General features: G+C 42.7%; 2 protein-coding genes and 1 long non-coding RNA gene across 4 annotated transcripts; 1 reads left to right on the top strand and 2 right to left on the bottom strand.

Annotated features, from left to right (window-relative positions):
* Positions 1-1,702: 1,702 nt before the first annotated feature.
* Positions 1,703-6,282, bottom strand: si:ch1073-459b3.2 (growth arrest-specific protein 1). The gene has a single exon (XM_067595515.1). It carries the CDS (start codon positions 4,486-4,488, stop codon positions 3,736-3,738), a length of 753 nt encoding a protein of 250 aa, XP_067451616.1. The 5' UTR covers positions 4,489-6,282; the 3' UTR covers positions 1,703-3,735.
* A 453-nt stretch (positions 6,283-6,735) lies between these two features.
* On the bottom strand, positions 6,736-13,253 carry cplx3b (complexin 3b). The gene is made up of 3 exons (XM_067595529.1): positions 12,744-13,253; positions 9,799-9,886; positions 6,736-9,561 (listed from the first exon to the last, which is right to left on the bottom strand). The coding sequence occupies exons 1-3, from the start codon at positions 12,899-12,901 to the stop codon at positions 9,337-9,339; spliced, it is 471 nt and encodes a 156-aa protein (XP_067451630.1). The 5' UTR covers positions 12,902-13,253; the 3' UTR covers positions 6,736-9,336.
* On the top strand, positions 11,488-14,430 carry LOC137186540 (uncharacterized). Of its 2 annotated transcripts, none has more exons than XR_010929037.1 (2): positions 11,488-12,029; positions 14,087-14,430. It is a non-coding gene; the product is annotated as an uncharacterized lncRNA (long non-coding RNA). The 2 variants fall into 2 exon arrangements; XR_010929035.1 differs by lacking the exon at positions 11,488-12,029 and adding an exon at positions 13,588-13,674.
* The last annotated feature ends 567 nt before the right edge of the window (positions 14,431-14,997 follow it).

Genomic DNA, 14,997 nt, shown 5'->3' on the forward strand with positions numbered 1-14,997 from the left:
GGCTCGATGGCTATCATGAATGGAACATTGTACCTATGAGAGACAAGAGCCTCCTAAATCCCAGGGTCACTCCCACTTTGGAGCGCTGAAGAGAGAGTGGGGGTCAGGGGGTCTGTTTCAGAGAAATGCTGAATAAAGATAATTTAGAAAATGGGCTCCAGCACAGTGCTGCCTCTGTAACCCCCTTGTTCCCCCTCACACACACTCTACTCCCCCACTTACCCAAGGCTGCTCTGCTCATGTTTGTTTTGATATTGCTCCCAGAATCGGGGTGGGGTGGGGTTGGGGGGGGGTGTGGGGTGGTTGTTTAAAGGGGGCGGGGTGGTTGTGTTGGAGGACTTTAAGATACATGGCAATCATTAAGACAAAATTAGCCCAAAGGCAATCTAACTAAAGTAGAAGGAGTCATGCTATATTGTAGCTGGAGGCAACTTCGTGTCTCTATCTCTGTGCTTTTTATGACACAATAGATAGTTGGAAATGTTTGAGAATTCCTGTGGTTAATGAAAAATCAGGAGAAGCTGCGCAACAGTTCTCTCTAGGCTTGAGGATGTTGTTGAAATTTGCCACCTGTAACTCAAGTAACAAACTTCCTAATTACTCATCACATGTCGGTCTGTTTTCTCACGCAAGGTGGGACATCCAGACATATATGAGTTAAGAAATGTCTTTTTTTTTTAATCACAGAAAAGTGCAAATGTGCAAAAATATATACCTTGTCTGACGTGATCATTATCCTGCTGTTAAATGATTAAGTATCCACAGTGACAGACGTGGTTTTCATAAGCACTCTACACTTTAGTACCTTTTGGAAGTCACTCAGTTGTATTTGGAAAATGTCTGCCAGTAACGTTAAATGACTCTTTTACAATTTGTTAATGACTTGTAAATACCTTAGTAAGTGTGGAACAAGCCCCAAATGGTTGCCGGTGCTTCATCAGACTTTTGGTCATTAGCACAGATTGTGAATATACTGGAAAATGCAGAACTTCCTCTGATACCAGTATAAAAGTCATGGTGGTTTAATTACAACTTGAGCCTAAAATGTAAGCAGAATCCTGATTTGTCTTTACCCTCTGAGGATGTATTGTGCAACGACTAGACACTTAAAATTCCTCACCAGGTTTCACTTACACTGATCTAATCCCTTAAATATTAGACAGTGGAACATGGCCACATGCAATGCTTACTGTGGAGTCACTTGGCCGACTTCAGAATGGCATTTTCAAACAATAACCTCTCATTTTTGGCTTTCAAATACTGTGTATAGCAACCGAAGAAGTACTGCCATAGATCTATTTTATGAAGTAAATCTAATTATAGAAACATTGCTACACCCACATGAAAACCTGTCTTAAAAAAGTAAACTCTTAGGAAAGATAACCCACGCATTTGTAATGCTAAAGCGCAGGTTACATGCAGGTAAACATATTATAGCCACTTCTTTTTCAGTGAGGATTTAATTTGCCTTCTACCCAAGCACCACTGAAGCATTTACCTCTTTCACCATTATATCAATAAACATGTTCATAGGGTCATTAAAGTTCTCCTGAACCCAAGATTGTTTGTTCAAGTGAGAACATTACAATCCGGTCAACAGTAACGTAAGACTGAATCTGGCTTGAGTCACTAGTTACAGACATTCCTGATTACATTTGTTATTTTCTTGATGTCCTTGGACAAATCAAATCATCACACAACATGAGCTCGTAAACATTTTATTATAAAACTCGCCCTCCCACATGGAAGACGCTCCGAAGTGTTTACTGCTATATTCCCACAAGGTTGAGATGAAACATTGAGAACTGTAAATCATATCAGGAGGATTTGTGGGCAGAATCTGTGCTACGTTTGTGTGTATTATACTGTATTAAATGCATTTCATTGATGGTGGCCAGACTGGCTTATTTTACTGCATATAATTGTAAAATATATACACATTCTTCATATTCTAGCTTCATAATTTAACATTTATCAACATTTTTTTCCAAGACTTCATAACAAAACAAAAAGATTAGTTGTGACACAATTTCAAGTGGCGAAGACACAAATTGGCAGCTTCATTACAAGTGATCGAAAAACTAACAAAAACATTGTTTTTACTTTCCCTTTTAACTAAACAGCTTAATGTGAGTCAGTGGCAGCAAGAAGTCAGACTGAAAGACTGCTGGACTACTGGTGTGGACCTTCAAACAGGTAACATTAGCCCTGTTAGCTGCTTCATAATACAGAGCATCTCCTCATGTAAATGTGTGCAGCTACAATATGAATGTGATGCATTGCAATACTACTTGCTACATTATTCAAAGTACATTTTCTGAGGAAAGGAACCATCGTAGGAATTCGTGAAGCAATTCAATCTCTTGTTTTATCAGTTTGAGCTTTATCTGTAGTTGTGCATTTTATGTAGGAAGCACTTAGTGACAACCTTGCAGGTTAAAAGTACCCTGCATGTATCCTAATACACCTCTTGTTTAGTTGGCAACACTCTAATTCTCCTTCAACAAACAAACACTGCGTATGTCACAACATAATTATCATACATTCAGTCTATGTTTGACGCCTCTAATGAGTGAATACTTTACTGCTATGTTTACTGATTATTGTGTTGTTGCTGCAGTGTTCCCATATCTTTGTTTGATGAGCTCCTGTTCACTTATTGCAACAACTTCTGTTTGAATCACACAGTTTGTTTAAAGGTAGGTAGGGTAAGAAATTAGAATCTTGTTACATAACAGCAGAGCAGCGTTGGACCAGGTGGACCCTGTTGTCGTAAGCGATGGTGTGGACAGGTATGACACGTTGACCCGTTCACACCAGCAGCAGACAAGGTTTTCCTGGGTTGACGCTTCAGTGTGAAAGCAGTAATAAAGACAGGGGTCTTTTAAAGGCGTGAAAGGGGGCTGGCAGCAGAGAGGAAGAAGGGAGAGGGAGGGGTGGTCTCAGGAAAAGTTCAATAAAACAATGTCATGTGGGGGAAGGGCCCCAGACAGAGTACTGGAGAGGCGCTTAAGTTAATTTAAGTACTTGATCCCACACCCTTGCCTGTCCTCTGACAGTTCCCACAAATATTTGAAGTGTGGTTGCTGCAACAATGCATAGGCCCCTGAAATGGAGAGCAGAGCAAACAGAGACTGGATGGGTCCAATGTTTGTCTAAGGTCTTAATAAAGCCACACTCCAAGTACCATTGAAACCAAACAAATAGGAGCTCTTTAAAGGCACACAGAATGTCAATGCCCTGCAACAAATTTGCCCTGAAAAAGAATCGAGTTTGGTTCACTTCCTCTCATCATCATCTAAAAGTATTTTTGCCATGATTGACAACAAGTCGTTCCTTCAACTTAGCAGAAAGTGAGCAGTTCACTCAGTACTGTAAAGCCATCTATGTGAAGTTTAGAATCCCAAATCAAGCAGTTTTTTTTTCCTGAGTGAGATGTGCATCGAAAAGAATTCCTATGCAAATTGTATGGTTGTGGAAAGCCTACACAAATCACTACTGTGCTCTGTCACCCTGCAGCTAAAATGGGCTCTCAGGGAGGCCCAGTGGTGAAAAAATAACTTTCCTTATCCAGCAGACCTGGGTTCAAGTCCCCTGCCAGCAAGCATCTGCCCTGCTGAACTGTCCTCGAGCAAGTCACTAAAACCCCTGCCGAATCCAGGGTTGATCTTGCAGTCTTGAACAGGGGCACACTGTCACTAATAAATCCATCAAATGTTGCATGTAGCCATCATCTCAGTACAATATCCGTCCAAGAGGAAGCAACAGGAGCGTCATGCAGCTGGGCAGCCTTTGGGAAGCAGAGGAATGGTCAGCGTACACCTCCTCTCTGTCGTTTCTAGTGTCATAGTCTTCATCCTCATAGATGTCATCAGTATCAGGCTGGTCTGAAATAACACTGTGGTCTCCTATGGAGCAAAGTTTGCTCATGTTCTCCTTGACCACTTCACAGAAAGGCCTCTCAACCCCATCGCAAACACAGCGGTTGAGCAGCATGCCATTCGGGATGAACAGCATCTGTTGAATGGTGGCTTTACACTTAGAGGAGCACTTCCTGCCATTGAACAGCTGTCCGCAGTATGACAAGTAGGCCGTGAGGGAGGTGTGGCAGTTGCTGTCTTCCTCGCAGCGCTGCCGGGCCTCCATGCAGCCTATTCCCCCGGCATCGCTCGGGTGTCTGCGGGGGAGGCACGGCTCTATGGCTCGTTTGGCGCTGAGGCACTCCAGGTCCTGCGCGCAGTCGCAGGTCTCCAGGTCAGGACCGCTGCGCGTGTGATTCAGTCTTATCAGCGCGTTGATACAGTGGCTTGGACATTGTCTCCTCGTCCCTCTGATGTTACCTTCACAAGCTGCTAAATATTGATTGTACGCAAGATCGCACTCGGGCTCGTCGTGGCACCGAAGGAGAGCCTGCCAGCAGATTAGCTGGGCATCTAAGGCCACCAGCACCCACGGGAGAAGTGCCAGGGCGCTGCACCAACATTTCATGCTTGGATGGAGTTCTAGTCCGAGGACGTGCACTTTCTCCACCAGCACATTAGGATCAGGACAATCTACACATTGAATCTTACAGGCTGAAGTTCACATAAGTATCCCATGCATGGAGACAGTTTGTTGCCAACGCAGTCAAAAAATACACACACACACTAGGATCCTTCATAAATTATCCACAAACTTGCAAGTTAGTTGAGTTTGCCTCCTCCTGGTGAGCTTTGCAACAGTGGAAGTCAGGATCTGACTCAGGGAAATCACCACGCGTGGCTGCAAAAAAGAGAAGCAGCACAGTAATAGTCATTCCGAGAACCATGTCCGTTCAAAAGTGGGAAACCACGCTCCAAACAGCAGCCTGCGCCTGCCCCGTGCCACCGGTGCAGATCCGGGGTGGACACTGAAACGCGCCGCGGGGCTATCCAAAGTTAACGCACACTTTAACCACAGTTATTGTCCGCAACTCAGTTTGTACACTTGAACTCATCCTTCTTTCCATTGTTTGTTTCGACTTCTCTTCCCAACTCCACCACTTTTAACATCCCTCCACGCATTCCGATGTTGTTGTTTTTTTTTGTTTTTTTGTTTTAGTTGGAAGAAGTTTCTATCTGTCGCATTTAGTCCCGCTATGCGCGTCTTTGTCCCTCTTCTTGCTGTTACGCTTCACGGTCCGCCGAGCATTTCCCCACAACACCCCTCCTTCTGCTGAAAAAAGAAAGAAAAGTTTTCCTTCCCCCCTCTCTCTCTCTCTCTCTCTTTCTCCCTCTCTCTCTCTCTCTCTCATTTACAATCCTGGCCACCGATTGGTCGTCATTGAGGAGTCAGCCGTGGGACCCATTTCCAGGCCTACAGCAGTATAGCTCTATGCACAAATCCTCTCAGTACATGACGAGATAGGCTGGATGAAAATGTTTATAATTTTCCTCACATAAAATCCAGGATCTGTGTGGTCCCCTCTTCACTTACAGCAAAACACAAGTGAAGGGGTAGGCAGGGGGGTTTAGCAGAACGCATTCCTTTGCAAGGAGCTCACATCTGCAACTTCACTGCTCCAATTTTCAGCGCGGAAAAACAAATCTGTTCCTTTTTAGCCGCAAACAGAGCAGGGGAAACCTCTATGATAACTGCCTCATCGTTGAGGGTTTTCACTTAAAGGTTCTCGCTAATTGTCGCTCTTTCCTCCCTCTCCCGCTCCTGCCTCCCATTCTGCGAAGCTTTAAGCCCCGATTGATAGAGGAGAATGGGAGAGAATAGTATTTTCTGGCCCGTTTCACCCCAATTGTGTCAGATTGGCCATGCAGTGGCCCAGTGTCTTTCCAGGCTGAAGATTGTTCACGCACTGCGGCCTATCAATAGAGAGGGGTTTCAGCATCAATATATTTTACAGCTATCCCCTTTCACACCACACTTGAAAACTACCAATAGCTCAGGCTTTCCTGCCATTGAAATGGTAACTAACTTGATTTTTTTCTTTCTTTTTTTTCTCTTTTTTTGCAAAGCAGTTTCAGGTCTGCCACTGGGAGGCTGTGCCAATTTTGCACAAGCTCCACAAAACCAGATGGATGCCCGACTTGTTATCTATTCAAGACTATAATATGACACATAACAGCTTGTAAAAACTGCATTTCACAATGTGAAACATGCTTAAAGACAGCATTAGACCTGCAGTAGTCATATACAGTATATATAGCTGAAACCTTATGTTCTGTATGTACAGCAGGTGGACAGAATAACAGAAACACACAGAAATAAGTTACAATACAGTTCAATACAACAGCAAAAGATGACTGCTGTTAAAATGACCATAAAACTGATTGAAGTTCTGTTTTACAGTTATTTTTTTAGTCCATCTTCTGTGTATCAACTTACTTATGTAATATGAGGGTTGGAATATTATTTAAAAAAATAACAATATATTGTGTGTATATATATATACATACATACATGCATAGATAATGCTCTGTATGTAGGCTTTTTGTACTCTCTAGTTTATGAATCATGTGAATAACTCACTACACTATAGTGCAGCCACATCTTACATCTTTTAATACTAACTGACCACAACATCCCATCACTCACCTGTCAGTCATAATCTATCAGCCTCCTTCTTCATGTTTCTGTAGTTGTGAGTGTATTTTTGTCTCCACCTGGTGTTCAAGATGCTGCAAATTAAAGTGAAAACTGACAAATGACCGCATACAGTTCGAGGCAGCTCTGTGCAAGAATGACACAAAACAGAAACAATAGTACATTATCCTAAAAATCTGTTTATTGCAGTTTAAACTCAAAAAACACTGAAATAGTTTCAGAGACGGAATGGCAGAGATACACTGTGAAACAAAGAAACAGCCAGAGAACGAGAAGAAACTGCGTGTCATGGCAGCCATTTCCTGAAAAAATCAATTTCACAGGATGACAACACAGAAATTACATTTGTTTATTATTATTATTATTTTATTATCATTATCATTATTATTATTATTGAGATATTATTTAAAGTAACACACTCATACAAAGCAAAGAGTTTGCTTTATGGCTTCAGTTCCACCCATTAATATTGTCTCATGATCAAACATGACAGCTCTATTATAAAAGGACTTATTGCAACTTTTCCTCTGCTTCATATTATTATAATGATATGAATATAATGTTCATCTATCACATGACAATAACCGCTATACTGAAAATGTTTGTGTTCCCTCAGTTTTTATTCAGCAGCAACAGAAATCACCACTGCTCTTAGAGATTAAGGTAACAACAGTCAATATATTTTTGCCCACCTTTCCTTTAAAATCCAGTGTGTTCTCTTTATATGCAAAAACTTCATCATAGGAACGTCATCATAAGGAACCCGAAGGAAACATTTTTGGCAGTAGAACTGTAACAAGAACCAAAGTGGGGAGAGATGTGAGATCACCCTCGGCACCACTGCTCATAAAACTCAAACACTGGCAAAAATGTGGCGTATATGAATGTAACACGACATCAACAACATCCCCTCCTAAGTCACGCGCCTCCACTTACGTTTGGCTAGAAAACAACATCGACAAAATACCGAGTTATACGCAGTAAGCCCACAGTGTGACTGTCTGCTGTGTAACACTACGACCAGCACTCCCAGCCACAAGACTAGGTTTACAAAGACACCACTTGACATATCACACGTCGCCTAAACAACACGAATCCACCAGCACGAAACACCACCACTGAGACGCAGGGGTCAACGAGATCGAGGACAGGCCAAAGGTCATGTGACGGTCAACAACACTACGATGACCCAGCAACTTGATGATAACAGAGTGAAGAATGAGCAGCTGCTTACAGTATAGGCAAACAGCAGATACATTTACATCTTACAACATAAATATCTGTATGTAGACTCAGTAGTTGGAATTATACACACACACTGCAGTTACACAGTTTGACATATTTGAGCCATGTCCTTTATGTTGATTGGAGTGTTTTCAACAAAGGCTTTGGCATATAACTTCTTAAGCATTTACATTTCTCTCATCTGAGCAGCTTTCGTTTTTTGTTGTTTTTTTTTTAACCACTGGATGCAGCGCACACACAGATTTACTCTCTATGTGGTTGATACTGATGCTAGGTTACATTTGGGAACACAGTTATTGCACACGCTTAACTGTAATTACCTAAGTAAGACATGATTTCTGCCTGCTCACAAATTATTTGTTGATTTTAATAAAACGTTGTCAAAAGTAGCATACAGATCTTGGAGCTCTAGAGAAGACAACCTTGTACGGACGTCCAAGGCACAATGAAGTACAGAAAAAGCTAAAAAAAAAAAAAAGAAGAGAGAAGTATTTATAATTATTTATAATGATATGTCTAGGAAAAGATTAAAACTATGATCATTGCAGCTCAGAGGGAGCTTTCATTAGGAACATTCCAACATTAGTAAGCTACTTATGACAAAGATCAGCCACATTTGTTGCTCTGAATCAGTTTGTAATAATTTGTGCTTTTGTATGTGGAATGTAAACAATCCCACAAAGAGCTCCTTCACTTAACATTTCCTAAAAGAAATTTCCCCAAATCCAACATAATATGCGTATGGTCTCCTGACATTAGACAGTGTCAGATTGTGAATGTGAGGTTTTTATCCCAACCAAGCCTCTTATTTCACTGATCAGTCCTCCCTGTCTTGTTAAAGGTGCTTGTGCTCATCAGTGAAATCAGCTGCTGTGTGTGTGGCAGTAATGAAAACCTGCATACACGCCTGAGACCTCTGCAGCAGGATCATATTGTCTTATCACTGGTCATGTGAAGTACAGAGAGTAAGGGAGTTCAGGGGACGGAGGGAGAATTTTATAGGCTGGCCAAACTTCTCTCAGAGGAAGAGTTGCTCTAAAGGCAGAAGTAATCTCATTGGTTAAATCTCAATGGGAGGAGCTAAGGAACCACAGTTTTTCAGAGTGCAAGTTAGCTTATTTCAATAAGAATATGAATGACATTCATGGCCTTTAGGATGTTTGAGGGTCAGCAGGCAAGCTGACTATAGTACAAGTCAACATTTTGGACACAACCTCCTGTTTCCTTGAATTAAGACGTGTGTCCAAAGTTTTGACTGGTACTGTATGTCTAGACTTCTTTTTTCCAGTTAGTAACATTGAGCCCCAGATCTGATTATATTAGCTTCCTCATCTCTTTCTTTCTTTTCTTTTCTAACTTTGCGCAGCTAGAAAAACTGCTGTTACGCGGCTCTGCCAACTGACATTCCATTCAAGCAGTGCCAGTAAGAATATTTCTACCTCCAGAGCAGCTCCGCCTCTGAAAAATATTTGTACAAGTCAAGCTCTAATCTTCAGGGACTTAGAGTTGGCCAGATCACATGAGACTGCAATTCTCCGTCTGCTTTTTGAGGTCTTCCAGTGTGGCCTGGGCTTTGTCTTTCAGCTGGTCGATGTCCACGTTCTGGATGTTGGACAGCTGGCCCAGCACCGACTGCTTGTGTGCTTCCTCCTGGTTGTCCTCCGCTATCATCTTGGCCAGCTCTGTGGGCAACACCACGTCTTCGCCTGCCTGCTGGATCTGGGTCTCGTCAGTCTCATTCTGAGGTGGATACACAAGTTGGCAGACATAGGAGGAGAAAAGAAAGACGACAACTTTAAAACAAAATGGTTCAAATCGCGCTGTGGCTTGTATAAATATAGTGATGGACTTAAAGAATCTGTAGGCTTTGTGTTCCTGTTGGAGACGTCTTCATGTGTGTCATGCCACAACCAGTCATTCAACCCAAAATGCATTGTATTCCCCTTTCTTCACAAAAGCAGAGTGGGATTGGTTTACCTTTGGTAGTCTGTACTTTTCCCGAAAATGACTCCTAACTGTGGCTCTCTCAGCTTTCTTCTGGGCAAAACTGGCTTCTCGTTCTTGTCTGCAAGAAAAGGGGGGAAATGTTGATTTTGGCAGAATTTTCTCAGTGCCACAGAACACACGCATTTAGAATCTCAGCTTCCAAACAAAGCTGGCTAGAAAATGTCTTCAATAGTAATCAAATGTACACCCTTTAACCTGCGGAGAGCTCTGAAATAGCAACACTAACCAAGCACCACACATTTAAAGAGGCGTTATGCCCAAAATATTACAAACAACACATATATTAAGTCTGAAAATGACTGTGTGGCCTCTTGATGTGTAGCGCCAGCAGAAGGTGGAGCAGCAGCTGCAGTGATGCCATGGGGAGAAAAGCAGGAAAAGATATTCTGCTTATGTTTAGAAGCCTCAGATGCAGCATCCTGTCAGTCCAGTGCTCCTCTGAGGGGATTTTAGTCCTCTAGGGATATGGACTAATAGAGGTAACCTACTAACTGCAGATTGACTACCACAACCCCACTTTCACAAGTCAACCCATTGCATACATATCCTAGATTCACCTCAGCTCTGAAGTATTTCAGCCTGCCTTAAATGACAGACTTTGTAGGGATGTTGGCATGTTTTTAGTCTGGAAACCCTCAAAGAGCTTAGGAAGTCTTTGCAATATGGGCAGTTTAAGCTAAACAATCTAAGAAGTGTAAGACAAATCCAACCATATTAATATTCATAAATCTGTGTCTGCAGAAAGGGAGGTGTTAAAGTATTTCTAAAATTCTACAGATCTGTCGAGGAAAACCCTAACCCTAACCCAACCCTAACCTAACCCTAACCCTAACCAAACCCTACCGTAACTCTGACCCTACCCTTACTGTAATCCTAACCTAACCCTACCCTAACTCTGACCCTACCCTTACTCTAATCCTAACCTAACCCTAAGCCAACCCTAACCTAACCCTACCCTAACTCTGACCCTACCTATTTGAGTGTTGATGTCATTTGTCTCTTAGAGCCCACTCTTGTTAACAGTCCAGCTTACAGTATGTGATGCCTCCAGCAGAGGGCAGGCAATGGGCTGCTGGCAACGCTCTCTCTAGTCAACCTCACTGAAATATTTATGGCTTCAGTGTAGCTCATAATTGTCCTTCGTAAATTGCTAAATTTGCTGAAATGCCTTCAACATCATGAGTCAACAACATGACATAATGCTTAACAAACTTGCTGCATGGCCTGAGGCCAAACATAGCACAAATACAGAAGCAAAAGACCACATTTTATCACAGTCAGTTAAATACAGTATGTGCTTAAAACAGAATAAACACCATAGATGATATTCTTCAAATCAGAGCTACAGTGGCAGTAGTTACATTGTATGCCTGGAAGGATCAAATCAGCAGCAGCATCTAAAGTCAGTGGGACACTGAAGGACCACGGGCATGGTTTGTGTTTGTACCCAATGTGTCAGGGGAAGGTCGTTTTATCTGGAGTTACAGCATTCATGGTGCTGTCTGTGTGAGTCCGAGTTCACTTTGTATTAACATGAGGGGGCCAAACACCAAACGGCACATGGGCCCATGCGGCGCTCAATCACAGCCAATGAGCAGAGCTTTGTGTCGTCCCCTCTCAAGGGCATCAGATGACCCGGGTTGTCACTGTGGCCCGGATGCTGAGGGTGATAAAATGTCTCCATGTGACATGCCAGTGTGAGTAACCCACCCCCAACCTTATTCTGCTTTAATCTGAGCGGTATGGGCCTCTCAGTGATCTACGTTCATGTTTAGCACCTCTGACTAATAACTCACTTCCACTGAAGGTCACATTATGACAGCAGAACATTAAGCATCTCTTCACCAGGCCTCCTGTAGAGCTCAATGGGCTGAGTTAGGATTTCACTTCCTACTCATGCTTTCAATTTCTGCACATGGTACAGTGAAGCACTCTGGTTAAAAGTGTTCATCCAATGTGTTGGTGCTGATGGGAAAAATGTTTTTGTTTTTTTTTTGTTTTTTTTTTAAGAATCTGCCCCCAAGCACTGTAGCTGCCTACAATCTGTGTTAAATCAAACCAACTGAAACATATAATCATAATCTAACATTCTTTATTCCACATTCTTAATATTTGGTTACTTGTTCCCAGAGACCAGGAGATTGAACATCTGATATAGGCTGTGGAGTCCTGCTCTAAATGAAGCATCACACAAATCAATAGTGAGTTACTGTCTGCTGGGTGAACTCTGTTTGCCAAATGACCTTGCTGTTACATTATACTGTCCTCCCATACGCTCAGGAGATAAACACCACAACAAATATGTAAATTATAAAAGAAAAACCTTCACTGCCAAAGATTAAACAATCATAACAAAAGAACTACAATTCACACAGCTTGAAGGATATATCAATAATTCAGTTTATCCACATTTTTAGGCTGCCACACATTATTTACGGTGTATTGACTGGTAACTGGGTTAAGAGAAAGAAAGAAATAATAATTAATATTAACTTTATGCTGTTGGTTATTTGCCTTCTGAGAATCACCGAAGAGAGGTATTACTTTACCCACTTTATTCATCACACAGTCTGATTCGTTATTCAGCCGCACGCACAGCAATGGGAATATCTCTGCTGAGGCACGAATTATTTCCGCGGAGGAACGATTCCAGGAAACCCAAATTAAAAAGGGCGGTACGAAATTTTGCCGAAACTACGAGGCAGAGAGCTCCCAGGGCGAGAGGAGCAGCTGTGTGTGGAGCGCTCGTGTTATTGCATTGATGCGTAAAAAAGCGCACGGCGCACTGGGAGCACACTGCTATTTACACACAATAACCCCACTGTTTAAATACGCCATGCTTCCATCGCTCTCCAGACACACATTGTAGGTTTTCATTACAACTTTGCAACCACAAGCTTCAATCATTGCCTTACTTTTCCTCCTCTAACTGTTGCTGATATTGTTCAAATTCCTCTTGAGTCATCCCCTGCGCGGCTGCCTCTGATTTCTCCGCTTCGGGTTTCTCCTCCGTCAGTCCGCCTGTCAGGTTCTTCAGCTGTCCTCCCACCATGTGTTTCACCATGAAAGCCATAGCTGCTCCTCTGTTTGATCGGCTTAGAAGTTGAAGGCTTGATGTGCTCTTGGATAGAGCGGTGACGGTGGATAGATATCCGCCAAGTGATGCTTATACCAGACGTCTAGAAGTGTTGCGCAAGAGCATATAACTTTAAAAGGATCAACGGGAGCGATCAAACCGGGAAAAAACGATGAAATAATTCCAACGGCACGTCGGAAGCTGGCAGTTTCAGCACCACTGGCCCTGGACAGCTCCGCGCCGTGAAGGATGGAGAGGAGCTGCTCAGTTATGAGTCAACAAGTTTGGCGCTGAACTCTACCAATCCTGTGACTCCGTCCGCAGCCACCACTCCCTCCACCCAATCCCAGGCACCGCCGGACTGGGTGTGCGCTTGCACGGCGCGCGTCGGCATCGTGGGCTGCACGGGATCCAGTGATTCGCCGTCTGATTATAACTCACGATGTAGTCAGACAGGACTCAGGGGCGACAAACAACACGTGACGAGCCTCAGTGTCTCCTGGCTGTTTTGGTGCCTCTTTCTCTTTCAGGGTCATCCACGCGCTGGAGTTTGTCAACACACAAAAAGCTTCCTAATTGGGAAATTAGTCAAATAGCTGTCTGTTAACCCACGGCATGAGTTCAGTTTATTGGCCTAATCACTTAGAAATGTTGAGCCGCTCGTTTCTCTTCTCTAGAGTTTGTTTGATGTGCAGGAAAGCGCTCATTTCCACGAGATGAAAGGAGGCTGAAATGATCGAGCGTCTTCGCAGCGCAAACCATCTTTCAGTGTGAGCAGATAGTTATCTTCCATGCATAGTTAATGCCCCTGTAAATATTTCTTGCCTCTATTGAGGGACTGGTGTTACAAAACAGAGTTGACATCCTAAAATTAGAAACTTTGTCTCCAGTTGTATCACCGTAATATTCCTGTGGTGACTCATGTGTCCAGTATCTTCTGCTAATTAGGCCTCCTGTATGACTTCCTCTAATGTTTCTGTGGGAGTGGGCGGGGTGAATAGTTCAACTTCCACCACCAGAAAAGATGATTTATTAAAAGGCTGGATGCTTGTGGATGACACTGTGTGACGCAGTGTTCAGCTGGAAAGCCTCACTTCTAAAAATATGACCTATGTGTGTCTATGTGTGTCTGTGTAATATTTTAAATCTCTCTCTCTCTCTCTCTCTAGCTCTCTCTATGAGACTCTCAACATCCAAAATGTGAAAAGGAACTTTGATCACAAGTCAACAACTTCAGCGTCCTGATCCTCACAGCAGTCTGACACCGATCCTGGCCTACTTTCCCAGTCCCTGTGGATCAGGAGAGACAGAGCGCGTCTCAATGTCTTTTTGTCACAGGCTTAGCCAGGCCCTGTTAGCCTATACCTGGCTCGCTTTTAAAATCTCACTCAAACTTCAAAGCTGACACCGGTGAATAGATCGAAACGTAATGCAGTGAATAAGATCAAAACTGTACTCTCTGTGAAATTGAATAAAAAGAAAGAATTTGCCTAACCAGCATGTTTAAACATCAAATTATATCCTCTCGCTTTTGATATTCACACTCATGGGATCTGTTCCCAGCCCAGGTCTCACTCACTTTTTTTGTGGATTATCACTGAACCCCGACTGCAGGTGCTCCAGCAGGTACACAGCGGGAGCTTTTAATCCAAGATGATGTATAGTAAACACACACATAAGCTTAGTGGTGAAATCTATACGTTTCAGTAAATAAAGACTACAGCCTTCGTATGATGACATGCTCCGGCAGCTGAGCTTCGCACAAAAGTGAGAGCAGGGTCCTTTTCTGTAGAAGCATCTACCAGAGGTGTTGTGTTCACTGGCAAGTACATTAAACTTATGACTAATACATCATCTGTTTTCACCTTGTGGAACACTGTCATCAGCTGAGGTATGAATAGATACAGGAAAAAACACAGAAAGTCTTGGCTGTACAAGTCTTTGTCTATTTACATTCTTTATTTAAATAAAAAAAAACCTCATAGAATTCCTAATGCCAGTGCTGGCAGCATGTTGGTTTGGCATGATGTTAACTGTTTGTTATTCGATAGCATTGTCAGCTGGTGTAAACAACTTACTAGTGTGAGGTAGCA

Source organism: Thunnus thynnus, chromosome 1 (assembly GCF_963924715.1).
Source record: "Thunnus thynnus chromosome 1, fThuThy2.1, whole genome shotgun sequence".
Lineage (NCBI taxonomy): Eukaryota > Metazoa > Chordata > Actinopteri > Scombriformes > Scombridae > Thunnus > Thunnus thynnus.

What these genes read in the sequence shown, in the direction of transcription:
- si:ch1073-459b3.2 (XM_067595515.1), bottom strand. Translation starts at nt 4,488, where the DNA reads ATGAAATGTTGGTGCAGCGCCCTGGCACTTCTCCCGTGGGTGCTGGTG.
- cplx3b (XM_067595529.1), bottom strand. Translation starts at nt 12,901, where the DNA reads ATGGCTTTCATGGTGAAACACATGGTGGGAGGACAGCTGAAGAACCTG. An exon ending in CAACAGTTAGAGGAGGAAAA is followed by an intron (nt 9,887 to 12,743) that starts GTAAGGCAATGA and finishes CTTTTCTTGCAG; the next exon opens with ACAAGAACGAGAAGCCAGTT. An exon ending in AAAAGTACAGACTACCAAAG is followed by an intron (nt 9,562 to 9,798) that starts GTAAACCAATCC and finishes TATCCACCTCAG; the next exon opens with AATGAGACTGACGAGACCCA.